Source organism: Pelophylax lessonae (genome assembly GCF_965119305.1).
Source record: "Pelophylax lessonae genome assembly, chromosome: 11".
Classification (NCBI taxonomy): Eukaryota; Metazoa; Chordata; class Amphibia; order Anura; family Ranidae; genus Pelophylax; species Pelophylax lessonae.
The window spans coordinates 149,617,560-149,637,835 of record NC_138778.1 but is presented as its reverse complement, the minus strand read 5'-3'; the positions used below and the strand labels follow the sequence as shown (position 1 = coordinate 149,637,835).

Here is a 20,276-nt window from a genome sequence, read left to right as displayed (position 1 = left end):
GGGCTGTCGGCCAAATAGGAACACTGCGACACAGGCCTAGACCCTTCATGTGTGACCTTGCGAGCTATTGAGAACGTCCAGTAGGAGGGCGAAATGCCGCGTCTAGCGAGGCAGAGAACGTGTGACATCATATCCGGCTATTGTTACTTCCGGTTGGTGGAACTCACGCTGCAGGAGCAGCAACCACTGGACCGTACAGTGAGACTATACATCTGTTTGTAAGTGCAATATCTATTTTGTCTTAATAAAGTATTTAACGTATTTCACCATGGCGGGCAATGTCTCCTGTTTTTGATGAGGGGAATACAGCCAGTAACAGCTTTCCGGCAGCCTACTAGTGTGATACATCAAAAGCAGTGAACCTTCTATATTGGAGGAAAAGTATCTTTATATAAAGGCTCTTAATACACAGAGTTCTGGTGAGTGGGGACACTGAGGGGGAGAGCACCAGCACTTTGGAAGAAGTGGAGCACTGAAGCACTTTTCCCATTGAACTGTGCACTATTTATTTAATGAAGGACATTCCTTTTTGCCATATATAGTTTACGGTATTTTTTATTCACTATTGATTTTTTACACATAATCCAGTACGATTTGCACTCAGCACCTTGTATTTAGTTGCCATATGTAGTTTTATAGATTGTGCTTTATTTATTAACTCATTGATTAATTTTTCAGCACTGCATTTAATTATTATTGGCACATTCATATATTGTAAGAATTGGTTGACACTTTAAGCAGCGCTGACCTATACACTTCACAGAGACATTTAACTTGCAGGGCCAGTCCCCGTCCAGTGGGACTATGTCTCAGTCGACCCAGCACAGAGCTAAAGGTCTGCATGCATGCGCGTTCTGGGGGGGGGGGGGTTGACCACTGGATCTATACATGCAGAGACAGCATAGTTGCTTGTAGATCCCAGAGGAAAAAAAGCTAGCTAATAAAAATTAAAAAAAAAAAAACACTTAAGCCAAGAGCAAGGATCCCAGCAAAGAACTAGGTCCTTACTCCTGACTAGGCAGATAAAACCGGACATCCTATGCCGGAAGAGAGCAGGTATACGCCCAGGGACTGCCCATAGGCGTAGACAGAATTTTCTTTCTGCCTAGTGTCCTACTCCTGTAGGGGCAGTATAACCCTACTGATATGCAGAGGACTGCATCCATTAATGAACGCTAGAGAATTTAATTTGATTAAAATAATATTCTTACGCCTGCTTCTTTATTTGATACGGAACTCTCCAGTATAGATCCCCAAGGCCATATTTAACTAATTTCACAGTGCAAGATCAGATTTCTTATGGCACGGAGGTACTCTTGGATTAAACTGCAGATATTGCAACAGTCATGGAGGCGGGGGGTCTGGCAGTCCCTAAATTTTTTTTTTTTTTTTTTTAAATACTTCTCAGCAGGACAGCTAGTCTTTACACACAGATGGCCAACTGGTCCATTAGATCAGTGGTCCTCAACGCCAGTCCTCAGGGCCCACGACCAGGCCAGATTTTAAGTATTACCTTGGGGAGATGCAGACTAGAGTACTGCAATCACTGAGCATCAAATTTTATCACCTGGGATGGATTTCAGTTATCTTGCAAACCTGGCCTGTTAGTGGGCCCTGAGGACCAGGGCATTAGATGACACACCTGTTGCTCTGGAAGCTGCCGTAGTAGGTTCATATGAGGCCCTGGCACATAGGTGAAATAGATCCCCTCACACTTAGACAGCATCTGTGAAGTCTGTGCTGCGTGCCTGGCAAATATGCCATAGCGCCGCTTTTGAAGCTGTTTCCCACCTCCCCACATACTCCCTTTTGGGAAAAAAAAAATTCTCTCGCACTTACTCTTACCCAGTGGTTTGGACAAGATATGGGATTAAAATGCTAGCAGATGTAACCCACAATGGGGAATTAAAAACCCTTGACAACTTAAGTGACTTTCATTTACCAAATAGTCAGTTCTTCAGATTTCTACAATTGAGGCATGCCTATCAGGCACAATTTGGTGGATCCTCAAGAGAAATTTCATCCTCAGGGCTGGATGATGATTTAAGTCACTATCAGTAATACATTCTTACTCCCAGAGACCACTAAGCTGCTGAATTTCTGTAGGAATAGATAGCTAATGTCCCAGAATTAGATGAGGACTGCGAGGTGGTGTGGGAGGTCCCTTTGCTCAGACTCATATCCGCAAGGGATCAATTGATACACTATAAATTTCTACACCGTATATTATATTTGACTCCTGCTAAGCTCAGGAAAAATTAAACACCATCAACCTCATGTTGGAGATGCTGACATTAGAGCAGTCTATTTTATCCTTATATTCTGGGAGTGTCCCAAAATCCAAATCTATTGCTGTCAGGTCATAGACTGTATTCAGTCAGTCACTAGCCTTGAAATCAGACCATCTATAAAAGAGTTTGCCTGCTGAGCCTGGTCAATGAGGTGGCTCCCATTAGAGCGATACACACCTTACTCACCCTCCTTTTATTTTACAAAGTTTATCATTTTGTTACAGAAGAAAACCGCTTGCTCCTAAGGTGGAATAGTGTAAGGGACTGGTACACAAGTTTCTTCAGGTAAGTTGCTTTAAACAACAGAATAGAGGAGTTCCGTTGCAATGGTATGGGGCAGCTGGGTTTAGTCTCCACACACTGTCAGACTAATCAGCTTGGCCCTGTTGAGTAATAATTTCTTGACCAAGGACTGAACTTGCTACTGGTTTGAAGGTCAGGGGCTCCCTAAATCCTGTATAATCCTTTTATCACGGCGGTTTGGCATAAGAGACGGGCTGAGTAAATGTCCTTGGGAGTGTTTCTTACCCTTTGTATTTTGTCCTTACTTTGTTTTTGTAAATTACTGAGGTGGGCAGTATAATCCATATAGTCATAGAGAGGAGGAGCTGTGTCCGTCAATGAACAAAAGAGATTAGGTATTCATTTCTTCTGCTTTCTACAATCCATGCTGGTCACTTTAGGGCCTGTAGGCATCAGCAGATGCCGCTTGAGGCACTGCACACATTCTCAAGCAACACAATAGGGTCTTAAAATTTTGACAACATGGTGGCTGAGGGACCGTTGTCTGGATGAGAGGCTCCTGCTATCTCACCATTCTAAAGAATCCAAATTAGACAGATGATGAAACTGAAGGCAGACTGTGTCCACATGCCTTTTTGCCAGAGCATTTTAAAGTTGTAAGTTACCACCAAAGCAAAGACATTGGTGTGGAAAATTCCTCATTGCTTAAGTGAGAGAACTCTGAAGATGCTACACCCCAAAACGAGAAGGGAACGACCAACAATTTCATAGCTGGTGAGAAATCCAACCACAGGTGCACAACCTGCACAAAGACCAACCCAGGGAGAGCGTGGCATGGCCTAGCCTTTACTACTCTCAACTGTTCCCACCCACCATGCTTTGATGCCTCCATTTCTCCTTGAGATACTTGCTTGCATTTCTAAGAATGGAATAGATGATACAGTCCTGAAAGCAGCCACTGCAGAAGTGTTGTAGCCACCTGTTGTCTGCATTTGGAACCAGGACTCACACTGCACCAGAGCTCAAATGTGTTCGGTCTGCTGTGCTCGCAGTCACAAAATGGCACTTGTGACTTCAAGAGTACAGCATATCTGAGCATGTGCCATACAAGCCCAAACTGAAGCATTCAGACCCATCTCTTCTGGCTGGGGAAGAGTACAGAATAGGGCCCCTACCCCCTTAAAGGTGTTGCTCTCCATACTGACCAGGTCTTGTGACCTGGACCCAAGGCAAGACCAATATGAGAAGCAAAGCATCTGTGTTTTATAGGTCAGCACCCAATCCAAGTACACAGAGCAGAACCTTTTTACCCACCTTGGACAGGCACATCCCCTCCCAATAAAGAGGCTCTTCAAGGATAGGGCTCCACTGCATTAGATGTGTAACACCCCCCCCCCCCACCTCTGAGGCAACGTATGGTGCCCACTGAACCCTGGTGTGTTGCCTCCCTGCCAAGTCCAGTGCATTATTACAGGCCTTCTTCACTCGGTCTGGGTACAGTCCCAAGAGCCCTGAATCAGAGGGCACTTTTCCAGACATGTCTTGGTGCAGCTCAAAAAATTTTCCAACTTTTTTAAATGTTGCTCTAGTTATCCACTAGTCTCTACCCACAGATCCATCACCTAAGGATACTAGAAAAAAAGTGTTATACGAGGGAGCGTTAAGCTTTGAGTGGCTTTGCTAGTGTTCACCTGAAGGTGCATCATATAACCCATCAGTTATGATTCAAGACCTACGTTTTATATTGTATGATTAAAAAAATAAACATGCGAAGAGAGCCTTTTGAACAGGAGCACTTATGCAGGCAGCTTTCACTGGAACATCAATAGTGTCATTCATTGGACACTAAACAGCTTGCACGTAACCAGAAGTAAAGTATAGACAGGCAAAAAACACATGAAATAATTCCATCACTGTGTCACCATTTATTCTCCTTGCAAGCTACAAATGGCACAGCATAGAAAGACAGCATGAAGGAAAAAAAATTCAGCTTTTAAGTCTTCACTCTCCTCATTACCTCCGATATAAATCAAGATATAAATCCAAGAAGTTCTGGAGACACCAGTCGCGGTAGTTCAGTCAGGTCAGAGAGCTTGACTACCAGCAGCAGGAGATAGTAGCTTTAGAACCATTTACAGTCTCAGCTAGACTACCCCACATGAAGCTGTCAAACTTAAGGATTGCATAGGATGCCAGAGGCAGGAAGTGGCTGTCCGATCCTTTTCAATCCTGCCAACGAAAACAAATTGCACTTCTCTGCCAACTTCGGAAGCAAGTGTTTGGTCATAATGGACCATGTTTTTCCCAGCGTCTGAAGCAAATACTTCCATCAGAGCCTGTAATTAGCGCAATCATCATCATCTGCTTTGCCAGAACAGTGCAGTGGGAGAAGAGATGCGATGGTAGCTGTCAGTTAAGTGTATACATTTTTTCCTCTTTTTTACATATGGAGGCCCAATGTAACGAGAAAGCTTTGATTCAGTTCATTTTTCAGTAATCCACTTAATCTCAGCACAGAGCAGCACTGGTTTGTGCATATCTCTGTAATAAAGACCCTGATTAAACTTCTGCAAACATGCTGTGACAAGATAAACCAGTTCATTACTTTTCTCATTTCAACTATGCTTTTCTAAGAGAATTCAGAACACATTAGAAAACCCTAACGGTCACAAAGCTTGTGTACCACAGGTACATGACTGCATGTTATATAGAGTGGTCTATCACTCATTCAAAACCTGGACAAAAAAAAAAAAAGGCAGATAAAGGGGAAGGTAAATAAATGGGTAGTTTAGACAAATTCCTTTCACAAAACAAAAACAAGAACACAAGATGGAGGGTTGGGGATGTTTGACACCATTTTATTAATGTTTAACTGCAGTGAAAAAATAGAACCTTGTACAAGTGCCATGGTCCAACGTACATCCAGTCCATATCTATAATATATACTTTTTTCCTCCCAGTTTCATTTTGACTATTTTAATTAGTTTTCCTTTAAGTTTAAGTGCAGGAAATTGAATATCACATTAGTCTCTGAAATAAAAGTTGCACGCGCTATAGCATCAATGTTTTAATTCATCTAAGCCTGGGTCACCCATACACTAAGGTACAGCCATTTTGTTTGCTGCACTAAAATACAATGCAGCTAATCTGTGTACAGAGATCAATTAAGCCTATAGGGCTTAAGTCTCTGTTTACCTAAAATGCTGCCTCTTGAATAATCAAAATGTCTGTTTCCAATGTATGTAGGGCGAGAAGTACTTCAAACATTGTCGATTAAACCATTTCAGTGCCAAGAGAGGGGCTTGGTACAAGCCACAGAGAGAACACAATATGTGTAGTAGTGTTGCACCACAGCACCTCCTGGCTGCAGGAAGGGGTCAATTCACATTCTGAGCATTTTTCTTTTTCTTTGGCACATTTTAGGGTCAGGGCTGCTTGTAAATCCTTGGGCACAGAGGGAAGTGGACACCTTATAAGTACTTTCCACAGTTATTTCAATGTTTAAAAAAAAAAAAAAAAAAGTGGGAACATTCTGCTCAATACCTGTGGGATGATTTCTGATTATCCAACTAACTCCTCCCTGCTCCTCCTGGCCTGATTCACAGATCGACAAAAGTAGATTTACACTACAGGCTTCGGATTGTTTACTACTGGACTAACTGTCCTAGCCAGTGTTTCCTTTTAACTGCTTCCCTGCCAGAAACACCTGTGTTGTGCAAGTCTCCGGAAAAGAAATTAAAAAAAAAAATTAAATTACCTAGAGAGAAACAGACCTTAATGTTGAAATCTATAAACTTTTGCCCTGTGCACCTGGAAAAAAAAATGCACCTTCTGATGATACCAGAAGCTTTCTTTTGGAACACTGAACATCTTTTCTTCTGAACCAGAATAAACTGTATGAAGCTCAGATTGTAGACACTGCTAAACCTCTGCACTCACACACACTCACTCTGAGATCCCTTTCGCTCAGGTCCCCCTGCACTAGAGGAGATAGGCAATGCAGCAACAGACCACTGCTGCGTATCTTTATACAGCAAGGGACATTGGAGAAGACAAAAGAAAAAAAGGCCAGATGTAACAATGAACTATAAAATAAAGTTACACCAGTCACTCCTGCTCTGCCCTGGCCACAAGGCAGTGGTGCAAGCAGACAGAATTAGTGAAGACCCACAGGCCCTTGCTCCTCTCAGCTGGTGGGTGGGCAATGTGAGAGCTCTCACCCCCTTTCTCCCAGGAAGTCTGCTCTTCTCACAGCACTGCTGTGGTCGCGTTTATCCATGTGGTATGTTTGAAGCTTCACTCAGTCATTCTCTCTCACTCTCAAACATTCAGTAACCGCTCACACTTCTCGCTTCCGGGATATAATTTTTTTTTTTTTCAAAGAAGTTGGAGATTTCCAGTGGGTTGTCAGCTTCACCCAGCCGCTATGGTCTTAAAAAAAAAAAAAAAAAAAAGGTTAAACAAAATACAAAGTATTGATACATCAAATATCACTGTTCTTTGCAAATTATTCTACCCACCAGGCTTGATTTTTTAGCTTTCGTAGTTCCTTGGTGGCCCAGGTAGCAAGCGTTTTTGTCTTGTTCGTCTTTGATCGTCTACCCTCTGTTAGCAAGTCATGGATCATTGGACGAGTTTCCACCAACTTTACCACATCCTTGCCAAATGCTGTGCATAAATCTCTGTTGGGGCAAAAGCATAAAACAGCTTTAGGCTTAAAGCACGGCAACCAGTTAACTTTACAGCCGCCATCACCAATAAAACTGAGAAATCCACCACCGCTAGGAACCAAGAAAATGGCACACTCCCTGGTAAATTGTATGATTTTATACCCTTTTGTAACAGTGCTGATTTCTTCAGCCCCTGTGAAAGCTTAATGACTTGAACGCTGTTTGGGGTCCATAGGCCAGATTATTCACTCCATAGGCCAGATTATTAATTTCTTCTGGTTACTAAAAATTCACGAACACCTCAAATATTTACACGTTTGCAAAATGCGGCACTGCCGCTGCTTTTTTCCTGCAAGGAGAAAATGTGATTTTTTTACTTAAAATCCCATTTCTCTGATGTTCATTGACTGACACAGCCCCTGATTGTTAACCATTGGGTTATACTGTCCCCTACATGAGTAGAACACTAGGCAGGAAAAAGCTTAACTACGCCTATAGGCAGTCCCCGGAGGTATACACCCACACTCCGCTTTGTTACAAGCAGTGTAAGAAGAAAGCCAACTCTACAGAGGGGTGGGTGCTGTGTCCGTCAAACAACATCAGAGAAATGGATTTTGCGGTTAAGTCAAAAATCACATTTTCTCTTTCGTTCATCGATGGACACACCTCCCGATTCTTAACCATTGGGACGTCCCAAAGCAGTGTGAAAACATCAGAAAATATAAATCCCAAGGCTAACTATAGCCAACCAGGTAAACGGAGCTCAGCAAAAAAAAAAAAAATAAAACCCTCAAAGAGGACAAGGTCCTCAAACAGCAGCCTGCAAAACCTTGTGGCGAAAAGCAGCATTCGTAGATGCCAACACATCCATTTTATAAAACTTTGTAAAAGTGTGCACAGACGACCAGATGGCGTCACCTGCATCACTAATGCCCGAGGACGGAAGGCCCACGCGGCACTTAGCACCTGAGTAGTGTGCCTTAACAGGGAAAGGAGGAACATGACCCCTAATTGAATAGGCCTGAATCACTGTCTGATCCATCTGGAAATTGTTGCAGCAGAAGCAGCCAACCCTGTGAGGTCCAACAGCGAGTACAAAGTCTGACTTCCTAAAAGACTCCATAGCTGCCAGGGAACGCAGAGCAATTTCCATAGGATGTTTAGGTCTGGGACAGGGAAGGCAACACAATGTCTTCATTCAAATGGAAAATCAGACGACCTTTGGAAGGAACCGACAGGGACGAAAAACCACCTTAGTCCTGTAAACCAACAGGTAAGGTGGACAAGACCACACCGCCAGCTCTGACACCCTGCACACAGAAGTAATAGCCACCAAAAAGACCACCTTCTAGGACACTAAGCAGGGGAACCTACTGATATTTTTAAAGGTAAATTCCTGGATAACTGGCAGCACCAATTTGAGGACCCATAGCGGTAATGGAGACCGCAATGAAGAAACCAAGTGTCGAAGTCCCTGGATAAGGATATGCACCCAAGGAATGTGTGGCCAATGGACGTTGAAAGAAAACAGTCAAGGCCAAAACCTTGTCCTTGATAGTACTAAAGGCCAGGCACTGCTCAACCGCTCAGAGGAAAGCCAAGATCAGAGTACTCACACCACGCAACACAAGTCTCCAAGTATGATGGTAGATCTCCAAGAAGCATCGGTGACCAGCCGTACCAAGACTGGCAAGGCCAGTCTGGAACTACCGAAAAGACCAGAATCCCTTGCTGCCTCGATCCTGTCTTGGCAGAAGTTTGAGGGGAAAAGGCATAAATCAGACGATACTGACGCCAAGAAGCCACTAATGCGTCTGCGGCACCAGCCAGAGGATCCTGAGAATGCCGCATAACTCACTTCCATGGAATGTGTACAGCAGAGGGCTGGAATGATCGTTCTGCCCACCTCAAGAATGCCGGCTACTTCACAATCCGCCAGGACACTTGTGCCCCCACAGTGATTCACATAGGCCACGGCCGTGGCATTGTTCGATTGAATCCATACAGGACACCCCTGAAGACAAATTATCCAATGATCCAGACAAGGTCTGATCTCTCGGAGTTAAAGTACATTGATCGGCAGGCTGGACTCTTCCCAAGTCCAGACTCCAAGCACAAGCTGTGCCGAGGACATCTCCCTACCCAGACAGGCCCTGTACAGGGGGGGGGGGGGGGGGGGGGGGGGGAAGAGCAATTTCCCTGTCAAAGAACAAAGCCACCTCTAGAAACCCTGGATTCTTGTCACATTTCACCAGAATTTTTGCAGAGAACTTGTGTGGAACTGTGCAAATGGAACCGCCTCGAAAAGGTAGACAACCATCAAGCCCAGCACCTGCATGCAAGCCCGGAGGGATGACCGTCTGCTTAACAGAAGCTTTATAGCCTCCTGAAGTTTTTCCCAGAAGAAACATTTTGGCTGAGGAGGAATCCACCCAGATAGTTCAGTTTTGTAGACGGAACCAGAGCAGACTTCTGAAGGTTCAGAATCCACCTAAATTCCCTCAGAGATCGCAGAGTAATCTCCAAGGTGTCCATCAGCAGTCAAAGCCCATCTGATCTCCCACTGAGGCAACAATGCTAGCACCGGGGCCAACACTTTGTAAAGACCCGAGGAGCGGAGGCAGGACCAAAAGGTAAATGTCACAAACTGATAATACTCCTCGCCCACGGCAAAGTGGAGGAAGCGCTGGTGACCGGTACATTGGAACGTGAAGAGAGGCGTCCTCTGTTGACAGAAGTGAAAATCCCCCAGATGTAGGAACGACACCACCATGCAGATGGACTCCATTCATAACTTCTTTAAACGCACAAGGCAGTTTAGAGCCTTAAGGCCCAGAATTGGACGTACCTTGCCTTCCTTCCAGGGAACTGTAAACAGGTTTGAGTAAAACCCCTGAAAACATTCTAAAGCCAGAACCGGGACAATCACCCCATGAAGTAACAAGTCTTGCACTGCCCCAAAGTGACCTCGTAAGCAATCTGGGGACAAGGGCAGGTTGGAAGGGAAGAACCTTTCTGGAAGAAAAACTCGATCTTGTAGCCGGACCGAATGAACTTTGTGGACCCACTTGACCTGTACTAGAGGTCCATGGAAATCAGAAATCAGCAAAGACGTCACCCCCACCCCAGATACGGGTGCGAGTGCCCCTTCATGCAAAGGAAGCTTTGTCCGCAGGTCTGGAAAAGCCCTTGTTGCTTGCCAGACCAGGTCCTTTGAGAATCTCCGGGGGAGGCTCTGAAGGACTTATCCCTTGAGGGATGAAAAAGGCCTCTTATGAGCCGAGAAGAATGACCCACGTCTGAGGTCATCCCAGCTCCAAACAATCGATCCCCCACAAAGGGGAGATTAGATAAGGCCTTCTTAGAAGTCTGGGCAGGAGACCAGCATGGTCAGCCAGATAAGACGCTGAAGAACCACTGCTAATACAGACAGCCTAGAATCAAAAGAGCCGCATCCAAAAAGGCATCACAGAGCAACTGTAGCCCCTGGATCAACTGATCCACCATTCCCGCAAAGGCAGGGGGGGGAAGCAGTTTCCCCTCCAGGTCCCGATGTAAAAGTTTAGCCGACTCATCAGTTTGCGACACCAGGGCAATAGTAAATACCAGCCTACGCCGAACCAGCCATAATGAAACATGGCCAGAGCCTCAGCTCTCATATCAACCGGATCTTTAAAGGCCAAGGACTCAACTGGAAGTTAGGTAGCTTTATTTGACCTGGAAACTGGCAATTTCACTACAGGTGGGACCGTCCACTAAGCAGGAATCCCTACAAGGATACCGCATAGCAAAAATGCTTAGGGTGAGTTTTGGACAACCCCACTCTTATGCGACAATGTAATCAAGTAAGCGGGCAAGGGGAACACCACGCCACAGTGGAGGACCTGCGGTGCCAAAAAGGGACCAGCGCCTCAGACTCAACATCTCTGCCATGTTTACAATTTTACGCTCTAACACAATCAGTGCATCCACCAGCACCTTTTAATGCATCGCTAGAGCAGAGGAAACATTGTGCGTGGACGCAGACCCGGTAGGGTGACTCGTGCCCGCAACAGATTCAGGATCTAATTGACAGATGAGGCAGGGGAGGCGGTGGACCCTATATACTAAGGTCACCTGGAAAAACTGGATTTTTGCACTTACCGTAAAATCCATTTCTCTGAAGTTCATTGACAGACGCAGCTCCATATCTTTAGACCATTGGGTTATGCTCCTCCCATCAGGAATAGAACACTAGGCAGGAAAAAGCTTTACCATGCCTATGGGGCTGTCACTGCAGGCATAACCCCGCACTCTGCTACAGCCCTTAGTTTTGTTGCAAGCAGTGTTTACTTGTGAGTGAAATTGGGTTTTTTGTCTTCTAGAGGAGTATGTGCTGCGTCTGTCAATGAACTTCAGAGAAAATAATTTTACGGCAAGTAAAAAATCCAGTTCCATCGTTCATTGACAGACGCAGCTCCATATCTTTAGACCATTGGGACGTCCCAAAGCAGTATTTGCATGAGGGGTGGGGAAAAACGCAGAACGTAATTCCCCAAATGCTAAAATTAGCCAACCAGGTAACATGGAGCTCAACTAGGAACAACTGGAGCTCACCTAGAAAAGATACACCCTCAAACAAACAAAGGTTATCTTTTAAATAGCAGCATGCAAATTCTTGTAGCCAAAAGGGGCATCCAAAGATGCCAACACATCTACTTTGTAGAATTTTGTGAACGTATGCAGAGACGACCAGGTTGCCGCCTTGCATACTTGCATCACTGACGCCTGATGGCAAAAAGCCCAAGAGGCGCTCAGCGCCCTAACGGAATACGCCTTTACAGGGAAAGGAGGAAGAAAGGCCAACACCCTGGCTACTGAAAACAAGCGAGGGTGCACCTTCAGGGATTCACACCATGAAATGTACGATTTACACATACGATAGATCGATCCTCCAGGAAGTCGACTTCCTGGTCTTCAATAGTGTAGGAATCAGTCAGAAAGACCCCTCTCTCTCTCTCTCTCAACACCTGGCTTTCAACAGCCGTGCCGTTAAAGCCAGCGACTGTAAAGCAGGATGGAAGATCGGCACCTTAAGACAGCAGACCCTTCCTGAGAGGAATTTCCCAAGGAGCATCGGTGACCAACCTTACTAGGTCTGTGTACCCAGACCGGTGATGCCAGTCTGGGGCCACCAAAAACAACCGGAATCCCTTCCACCTCTATCTTGCGTAGAAGCCTCGGCAGGAGTTTCAGCAGAGGAAAGGCATAAATCAGCCGATACAGACCCCAAAGGAGCCACCAGTGCGTCTGTGGTGTCGGCCAGAGGATCCTGAGACCTGGCTACGAAACTCTGAACCCGACTACAAAACCATCTCCTTCCCAGAACACAAAACTCGTGTATTCTTTGTGCACAACCGGAGTGTGAGCACCCAGACCTCTATGACCCTCTTAAGTGGGTCCTCAGTAGCTTAGCTTTACATTATCTTTCCAAGTCACTTTCTTCCAGCTATTGATCTATACCTTTTAACTCTCCATATGCTTTTTGGTCATGAACATACACCAAAAGCCATAGAGCACTACATTTGACTGAAATAGTAAAAATGAACACTTCCCAAGTGCACACTCACATTGAAAATACAAATGCCAGTTTTCATATGGTTATACTATGATTCCAAGCTTGTCACCGCTAACCCAACTTCCTGTTTCTTATGTGTACACTTTTGGTCTATGGGACACATGTAGAAAACCGTTTGAAAGTGTATTTTTACTATTGCACTTAAAATGTACTGCTTTACTGCTATAGCTTTTACTAGTATTTTTTCCATGATGGCCAAAATGCATTTGGAGGATTAAAGGGAGGAAAGAATAAAAAGCTACAAGGTGGTGACTTGGAAGGTTGCCTGGAAGGATAGTGTAAATCTAAGCTACTGGGGACCCAAGGTCAAGGTGGTCTGGCTTGTGCACAATTTGAATGAGCACAAAGAGCATTAATGGTGTTCTGGGAAGGTTGGGTTCTGTAGCTCAACGCAAGGTTTGCTGGAAAACAGAATTGCATTAAGCACTGGATATTTTTTTTTTTTTTTTTTTAATAGACATTTTGTGGTCATTTAAAATTTAAAATGGTGACCACTTTAAATTCACAGTTTTTTTTTTTTCACTGGATACTTCCCATGTTATACGAGTATATGTTCTCACATTTTACATATCTAGCCATCAAATGACTGGTGTCATTAACTGATCACATGCACAGCACCATGGCAACTGCAGATCAGAGGCCAAGATGGCAGTCCCGTGTGTAAAGGATAGGAGGGTTTTTAGTTTCACTTTAATTGCAGGCCTATGCCAAAAGTTTAAGCCTGGACCAATCTGTCACTGCCTAAGCAACCAATTTTAGGCAAATACAGATCACAGATGCAGGCCTGCTTCAATGCAAGGCATTCCCAAAAGGTTACAGTTTCTTGGACAGATCCAAAAAGGAAGCATTTTCAAACCGTATGATGGTTGACTTGTTCAGACAAGAGACTGGTGGTTTCACCAAAAGGCAAAGTGGTTTATGTCTTAGTGCAAATACAGCAATGCAAAGCCCTTTGAAATTTGTGGGGGGGGGGGGGGGGGTTGGAGGCAATCCAGACTAATGCATTGTTTAGTATGGACTTCTCGAAATAATGACAAATCAAGTAAACCACAGATCTTTGGTCTTATGAGATACCAGTGGAATCACCACCAGTGGTATACCCACAGGTTAGGAACATACAGCACAGTGTCCTCGATCACTGGTGTAAACACTATTTGCTAGCAACATTACTTACCCAATAAGGCCAGCCCCACAGGCCACCACGCCATCCGTGTGATCCTCATCTGAAGCGATGTGATCGATGAATGACAGGATAAACTCCACACGTGGCTGTACTAGCATCACATCAGCTTGAAAAGAGGAAGGAAAAAAAAAAGTTAGTTAAACACAAGAAACTCAAATAGGTTTAGTTTACTCAAAGTGCAAAAATATATAAATTTTTTTTTTTTTTTTTTTTTTTTTTTTTTTAGGACAAAAAACATGAAAACCACCATGCTGCATGAAGTGGAAAACAGAATTGACTTGCCTGTTAATTCCATATCTTGAATACAGGCAGAATATTCATACACCATGGGTTACAGGCATGTACCTTTAAGTTATTGGCCAAATGCTTAGACAAGCCCCCCGGAGTACCCCGAGTACCTTCCCTATAATCCTACCCACTCCGAGTCCTCAGTTTTGTAGTATGCAATGCAAACAAAGGAATGGAAAGGCAAGTCATCTGTATCCTGCACTTTGAGATAGAAATTTTAACCTGCGTGTACATTTCATCTTACCCAAATTGTACAGTAGATGACAGGAAGAATATTTATACACCACAGAATGCAATAAGGAAGGGTGAGTAACAATGAGGCGAACAGAACTGTTTCAAAAGACCAAAAAAGGGTCAGATGACCAACCCCAGAGCCTCTGCTATAACCTTACTGCCAAAGATGCACAAGCAAAAAGTCTACCTGACAAAACTAAAAATGTATTAAAAAATACAACTAAAGGCACAAAACTTTAGCTTTGGATAGTGGAGATGGATTAGGACCCCTGTCCGTGCCGGTTAGGGAGATTCACCCTATATTTGCCCTGTTTACCATTATTGAAAATGAAACCAAATTTTTGGTTGCCCCAGGAAAGTAAGGGGAAATCTTCCAATGGGGACAGTTGTTGACCTTGGTGTTACGTTGGGATTCCCTTCCCTCTTGTTTTTGCTAGGGTACAGGAAGCAAAGGTAAGTCTCTCCCTCCCCCTGGACCCCGCAAAAAAAACAAGGGCATAATAGCAAATCCCCCCCCCCTTAAAAAAAGGGGGCCGCCGGCAGTGACTTGGACATCCAGGCAGGGTACCCTGATGGTCTCAACCCAAAAAGGGGCAGGTGCCCCACACAATGGCAGCAAGGCTTGTCAAAAAAATGAAGCACACTTCCCTGGCATTGCTACACACCGTTACTGAAACTGCGTTACCCCCCATAGACAAAAAAAAAAAAAAAAAAAAAAAAAAAGAAGGTTACCCCCACGCAGAGACCGTTCCGTGACGGATCGCGCGAAAGTTAACTATTGGTTAAATTACAATAGTAATCCACTATATTCGAAAATAATGAAGAAAAAGATTTGATGGCGCTCCTGCTTGGGGATAAAGCTTCAGTTCAGGCAGTCATGATGGATAAGGTGCAGGTGGACTGGTATGGATGGCACAGATGCGGCACTTACATCAAGGGCAGCTTTTGGTTAGGCCGAAACAGTCTCACGAACAGGCAGAAAATACACTGAATGGCGCCTTTCTCTAGCAGATGTAAATTGTATTGACACCTTAAAAACTTAAATTGAGGCAAGCGTCTTTCTTCATAGCTCGGCGTCCTTCCGGGTCCGCAGTGTTTGTCCCTGAGGCTGGCCAGCAGCCAGGAAATTAAAATAGGGGGAGAACCAATCAGGGGACTTAGTCAGATCGAGGCAGCAGTGAAGCGCATACCTCAATGGAGGGCCGCACGAACGCGAGGGAGTGTTGAGCTAACCGGTTTTGAAGCATGCGTGAACAGCTCCTTCATATCCCTGAAGGAGCGGTTCGCGCATGCTAGGAAACAGGTTACCCCCCCCAATCACGTTCGTGCGGCCCTCCAGTGAGGTATGCGCTTCACCACTGCCTCGATCTGACCCCTGATTGGTTCTCCCCTAGTGTCATCTCCTGGCTGCTTGCCAGCCTCAGGGACAAACACCGCGGGCCCGGAAGGATGCCGAGCTATGAAGAAAGATGCTTACCTCCATGTAAGTTTTTAAGGTGTCAAAAAATTGATTTTTGTAAAATCTTACTGTAAATTCCTTTTCTCTTAAGCTCATTGACAGACGCAGTCCTCTTGATTAATATCAACTTGGGTTATACTGCCCTCTACAGGAGTAGGACACTAGGCAGAAGGAAAACGTTCTGGCCACACCTTAGGGGCAGTCCCAGAGGGTATATCCCCTCTCTCTCTCTGCTACAGGAAGTCAGTTATGTCACAAAGCAGTGTTAGAGAATTTAACCCAACCCAAAAGTAAAGGGGCGGGTACTGCGTCTGTCAATGAGCTTAAGAGAAAAGGATTTTACGGTAAGATTTTACAAAAATCCATTTTTCTCTGTCGCTCATTGACAGACGCAGTCCTCTTGATTAATATCAACTTGGGACGTCCCAAAGCAGTGCCACAAATGAGGGGTGGGATAACAGAAATGTCCAACGGGAACTACCACTCCTTGTTGCATCAAGTCCATTACTGCCCCCCGCAAAGCTTTTAAGCGATCCGGGGATAATTGAATATTGGAAGGGAAGAATCACACCGGTGGAAGTGATCGAAACTCGATCTTGTATCCCGACCGTATGACCTCGTGAACCCCTTTGTCCGGGATTCTGGAAAGCCATGGATCCGGAAACCGGTGAAGACGTCCCCCCCCCACCCCAGAGATGGGTGGGGGCGCACCTTCAGGCTGTATTGGACTTATCTTCAGGCTTGGCTGAGCCGGACTTTTGTTTACCCGACCAGCGCCCTTTGAAACCCCCTGAAGGGTCTTTGGAGGGCTTCGCCTTATCGCCCGCCCCAGCGGAACGAAAACTTTTTTAGGAGCAGAAAAGGAAGGTCCTCGTCTGTTACGAGGTCCTTTACCCTTAGTCTGTGGCAAGAAAGTGCTCTTGCCCCCAGTGAGATCCGTTATAATCTCACCCAAACAGGCGATCCCCTTGAAACGGGAGATTCCCATTCTGTCAATGTGCCGGGGCCCGACAATCAGAAACACACCGGGAAGATGTCCGCCGTCTCAGCGGTGAGGGTGCCGCTGGAGGGCTTAGTTCTAATTTCATAATAGGCTAGTAGGGTTATAGGGGTATGCCCAAAGGATGTGTAAAAGCCTTATCAGCTGAAGATAGCAGCCTATAACCCAGGGTCTATGAATATTCAAGTGTGTACTTTACTATGAATAAGCAATTTTTTAAAACTGATGACAAACATTCTAGAAGACCATATGCAGGCAAGTTAAGAGCAGAAGGACGCAAGACACCTCTGGCTGTACTCACGGTGCACATTCTCTTGGTCTCCTTTGAGCCCTTGGATGATTCCAGTATAGGCCTCAAGACAGCCCTCACGGAGCTCGTTTAGGTAATCCACCATGTCGTAATCTGTCTGATGTGGAAAAGCAAAATAAAGAACATTTGAAACAAATTTAACATTTTGTCAGATACAGAATACTACTTTGGTTTCACCTATGCCTTACACATTGTAACACCCATCCATCTCACCTATAGCAGATTGGACAGACATCTGCTGCTACAAATGGACACCGCAGTTATTTTAACCACTTGCCGACTGCCGCACTACTATATACTGCGGCAGTCAGCCCCCTACAGGCAAAGTGACGTATGGGTACGTCGCTCGTCCGCGAGCCTGTAAGGGGTAGCGCGCACTGGCACGCGCCCACCCCAGCTCGTTACCTGCCTAGCCTGCGTGTGACCGGCTGCTTCGATGTCCGCCGGCCACTCGCGATCTCCCTCAGGACAGGGAGAAAGACGACTGATATAAACACAGCAGTCTGTCATTCTCCCTGAAGTAATGACATAGGCTATGCAATCCTATGTAGGTGGGGAAAAAAGGACGTCAATTTCATTTGGGTACAGCGTCGCACGACCGCGCAATTGTCCGTTAAATTCACGCAGTGCCGAATCACAAAATAGGGCCTGGTCTGAGCAGCCAAATCCTCCGGGGCTTAAGTGGTTAAATAGATCAAATAGTCACACGTTCAGTAGCTGGGCAACGGAGATCACTATACCTGTAAAGATTGCTGAAAGACTCTCCACAACATGAACATTCTTGAATTTTTATACTTTCTAAAGCATTTCAAGAGCATAAAACCCTTGTATAATCCAATATCCAAAATGCTACTTCAGCAACTGACATTGTGATTGGACAAAACCACCCACTTAAAAAAAAATCAGGGTGGTTGATAATGCTATCATAGTGAAGAACCGTACAAGGTGAAACCAAGCCTGCTTTCAGGTCCATCCATTTAGATATTTGAGCATTTTAAGCTTGGGGCCTCTACAAGCTATAAGCCTATACATGGGCATCTTCTGGAGTGTACTCTACACACCTTTAGAATAAGAGTCAGCATTATAAAGAGATTACCACCAACAAAACTCTGAAAATGCCTACCTTGTCCACCTGAGCCTGAGAAGCTTGCTGCAGTGTGTTCAGCACAACATCCAGGTACTTTTTAAACTCCCCTCCAATAGCCAATGCAATGTCTCCAAACACAGATAGAATCTGGGGCTTTACAGAGCGGTGAACATTCTCATTCTGAAAGAGAGCCATCTGACTTTATTAAAGTGGACATAGTAAGAAATAGGCTTACATCAAGAGTACTGCATTTTTCCCCATACAGCGAAGACATCAATTTCTTACCCCCAGATTCTCTAGGAGCTGTTGCATAACCTCGTCACAGAATGGCAAGATGTTTGTTTGCAGAGCCCGGCATAGGTCTCCTACAAGCCCAACAGCAGCCAGGCACACCTAAGAGCACAACAAGTTAGTATGCAATACAATAACTGATACCTTTAGACAAAGTTAGGCCCCAACCTAATATAGGGTAGAGGGCATCTCTAATACATTTTATATATGCTGTATTTTATATATGCTGTATCTTTGTATACAAGTGGTTATAAAGACTAAACATTTACCTTAATGCATTCCATGAAGAAGGTTAAAAAAAAAAAAATGTTTAGGTAGCACACGCCCTCCTGTCCTTACACTTACATGAGCCCCCTTTCGATCCAGTGCTATGCACATCTGCAGCTTTTCTCTATCCTCACTTCCTGGTAATACAAGGCAGCAGAAACCACTGGCTCACACTGCTGACAGACAGTGAGGAGGGAGTGGTGAGGAGCCCCGGTGTCAATAGACAGAGGAAGGCTCAAGAGTGAGCCTGCAAAAAGCAGCTTCCTATGGAGGAAACTCAGTGTACACACACTAAAAAGATTTAAAAACACCCCCATTTTCCAATTTTTACTGACTTTTACATACACACACACACACACACACACACACCTCATGGAATTGGTTTAACAAAATTTAATCTAAATTGGACTCAAGAAGTAGCCACCATATAACAGTCAAACACATGCTTGGCATTCTAAAGCGGAAGTCAAACATTGTTTGGAAAGTTATTCCAACACTTAAAGATGGTCCTATAAATGTTTGGCACTTTGTTTCTTTGCTTTCATCCCAAACCAGCTTAAAAAGCGGTAGTATACCGCTTTTTGTGATTTTTAACTACAGGTAAGCCTATAATAAGGCTTACCTGTAGGTACAATTAATATCTCCTAAACCTGTACGGTTTAGGAGATATTTGTGCTGCATGCAGCCGCTGACGCGAGCAGCGCATGCGCTCCGAAGGTCCGGCGGACCTTCAGAGTTCCTTGTCGGGAAGTTGCCGGAAAATCACTCCCGCTGACGTCATCGCGGCTCCGGCCAATTACAGCACCGGAGCCGCCGAACCCGGAAGAGACGCCGAGGGATCATGTCCGCTCCCACAGCGCTGTCCGGGGGTCCGTGTCGGGGCTTCGTTCTAAGGTAAGCGTTTCATAAGGAGCTAGTATGCGATGCATACTAGCTCATTATGCCTTTGTCTTGCAGGGGTTTTTTTTTTCCCCCTTTGAGTATACAACCGCTTTAATGGGGTTTAGGTCTGGAGTTTAGGTCTGGAGACGGTGCTGCCCATTCCATGATCTGAAGCCTACAGTCGATTCTATTCTTCCAAATATGTAGCCGACACAGCCTGGAGGTATATTTTGGGTCATCTTACTGTAGGATGAACCCCTAACTAGCTGAATTCTACAGAGTACTGCAAGACGCTGTTGGTGGTAGTTTTGCCTCAGGCTGCCACTTACTCTGCAAGTTGCCGACTCTGGATCGAGCAAAAAAGCGCCAGACCATTATGCTTCCTCCTAAATGTTTGACAGTTGCATCACACACTGAGGCACCACCCTTTCACTTACTCGATGGTGTATGAACT

At 45.0% G+C, this 20,276-nt stretch overlaps 1 protein-coding gene across 1 annotated transcript in view; it reads right to left on the bottom strand.

Moving 5' to 3' along the window:
- Positions 1–5,371: 5,371 nt before the first annotated feature.
- Positions 5,372–20,276, bottom strand: part of KPNB1 (karyopherin subunit beta 1) — a 49,319-nt gene continuing 34,414 nt past the window's right edge. Inside the window, exons 17-22 of the mRNA XM_082271613.1 lie at positions 18,668–18,775; positions 18,419–18,562; positions 17,287–17,392; positions 13,996–14,110; positions 7,055–7,216; positions 5,372–6,965 (exon numbers count right to left, since the gene is read on the bottom strand). Coding sequence (XP_082127739.1) covers position 6,965; positions 7,055–7,216; positions 13,996–14,110; positions 17,287–17,392; positions 18,419–18,562; positions 18,668–18,775 — 636 coding nt within the window. The 3' untranslated portion in view covers positions 5,372–6,964. The remainder of the gene's footprint in view (positions 6,966–7,054; positions 7,217–13,995; positions 14,111–17,286; positions 17,393–18,418; positions 18,563–18,667; positions 18,776–20,276) is intronic.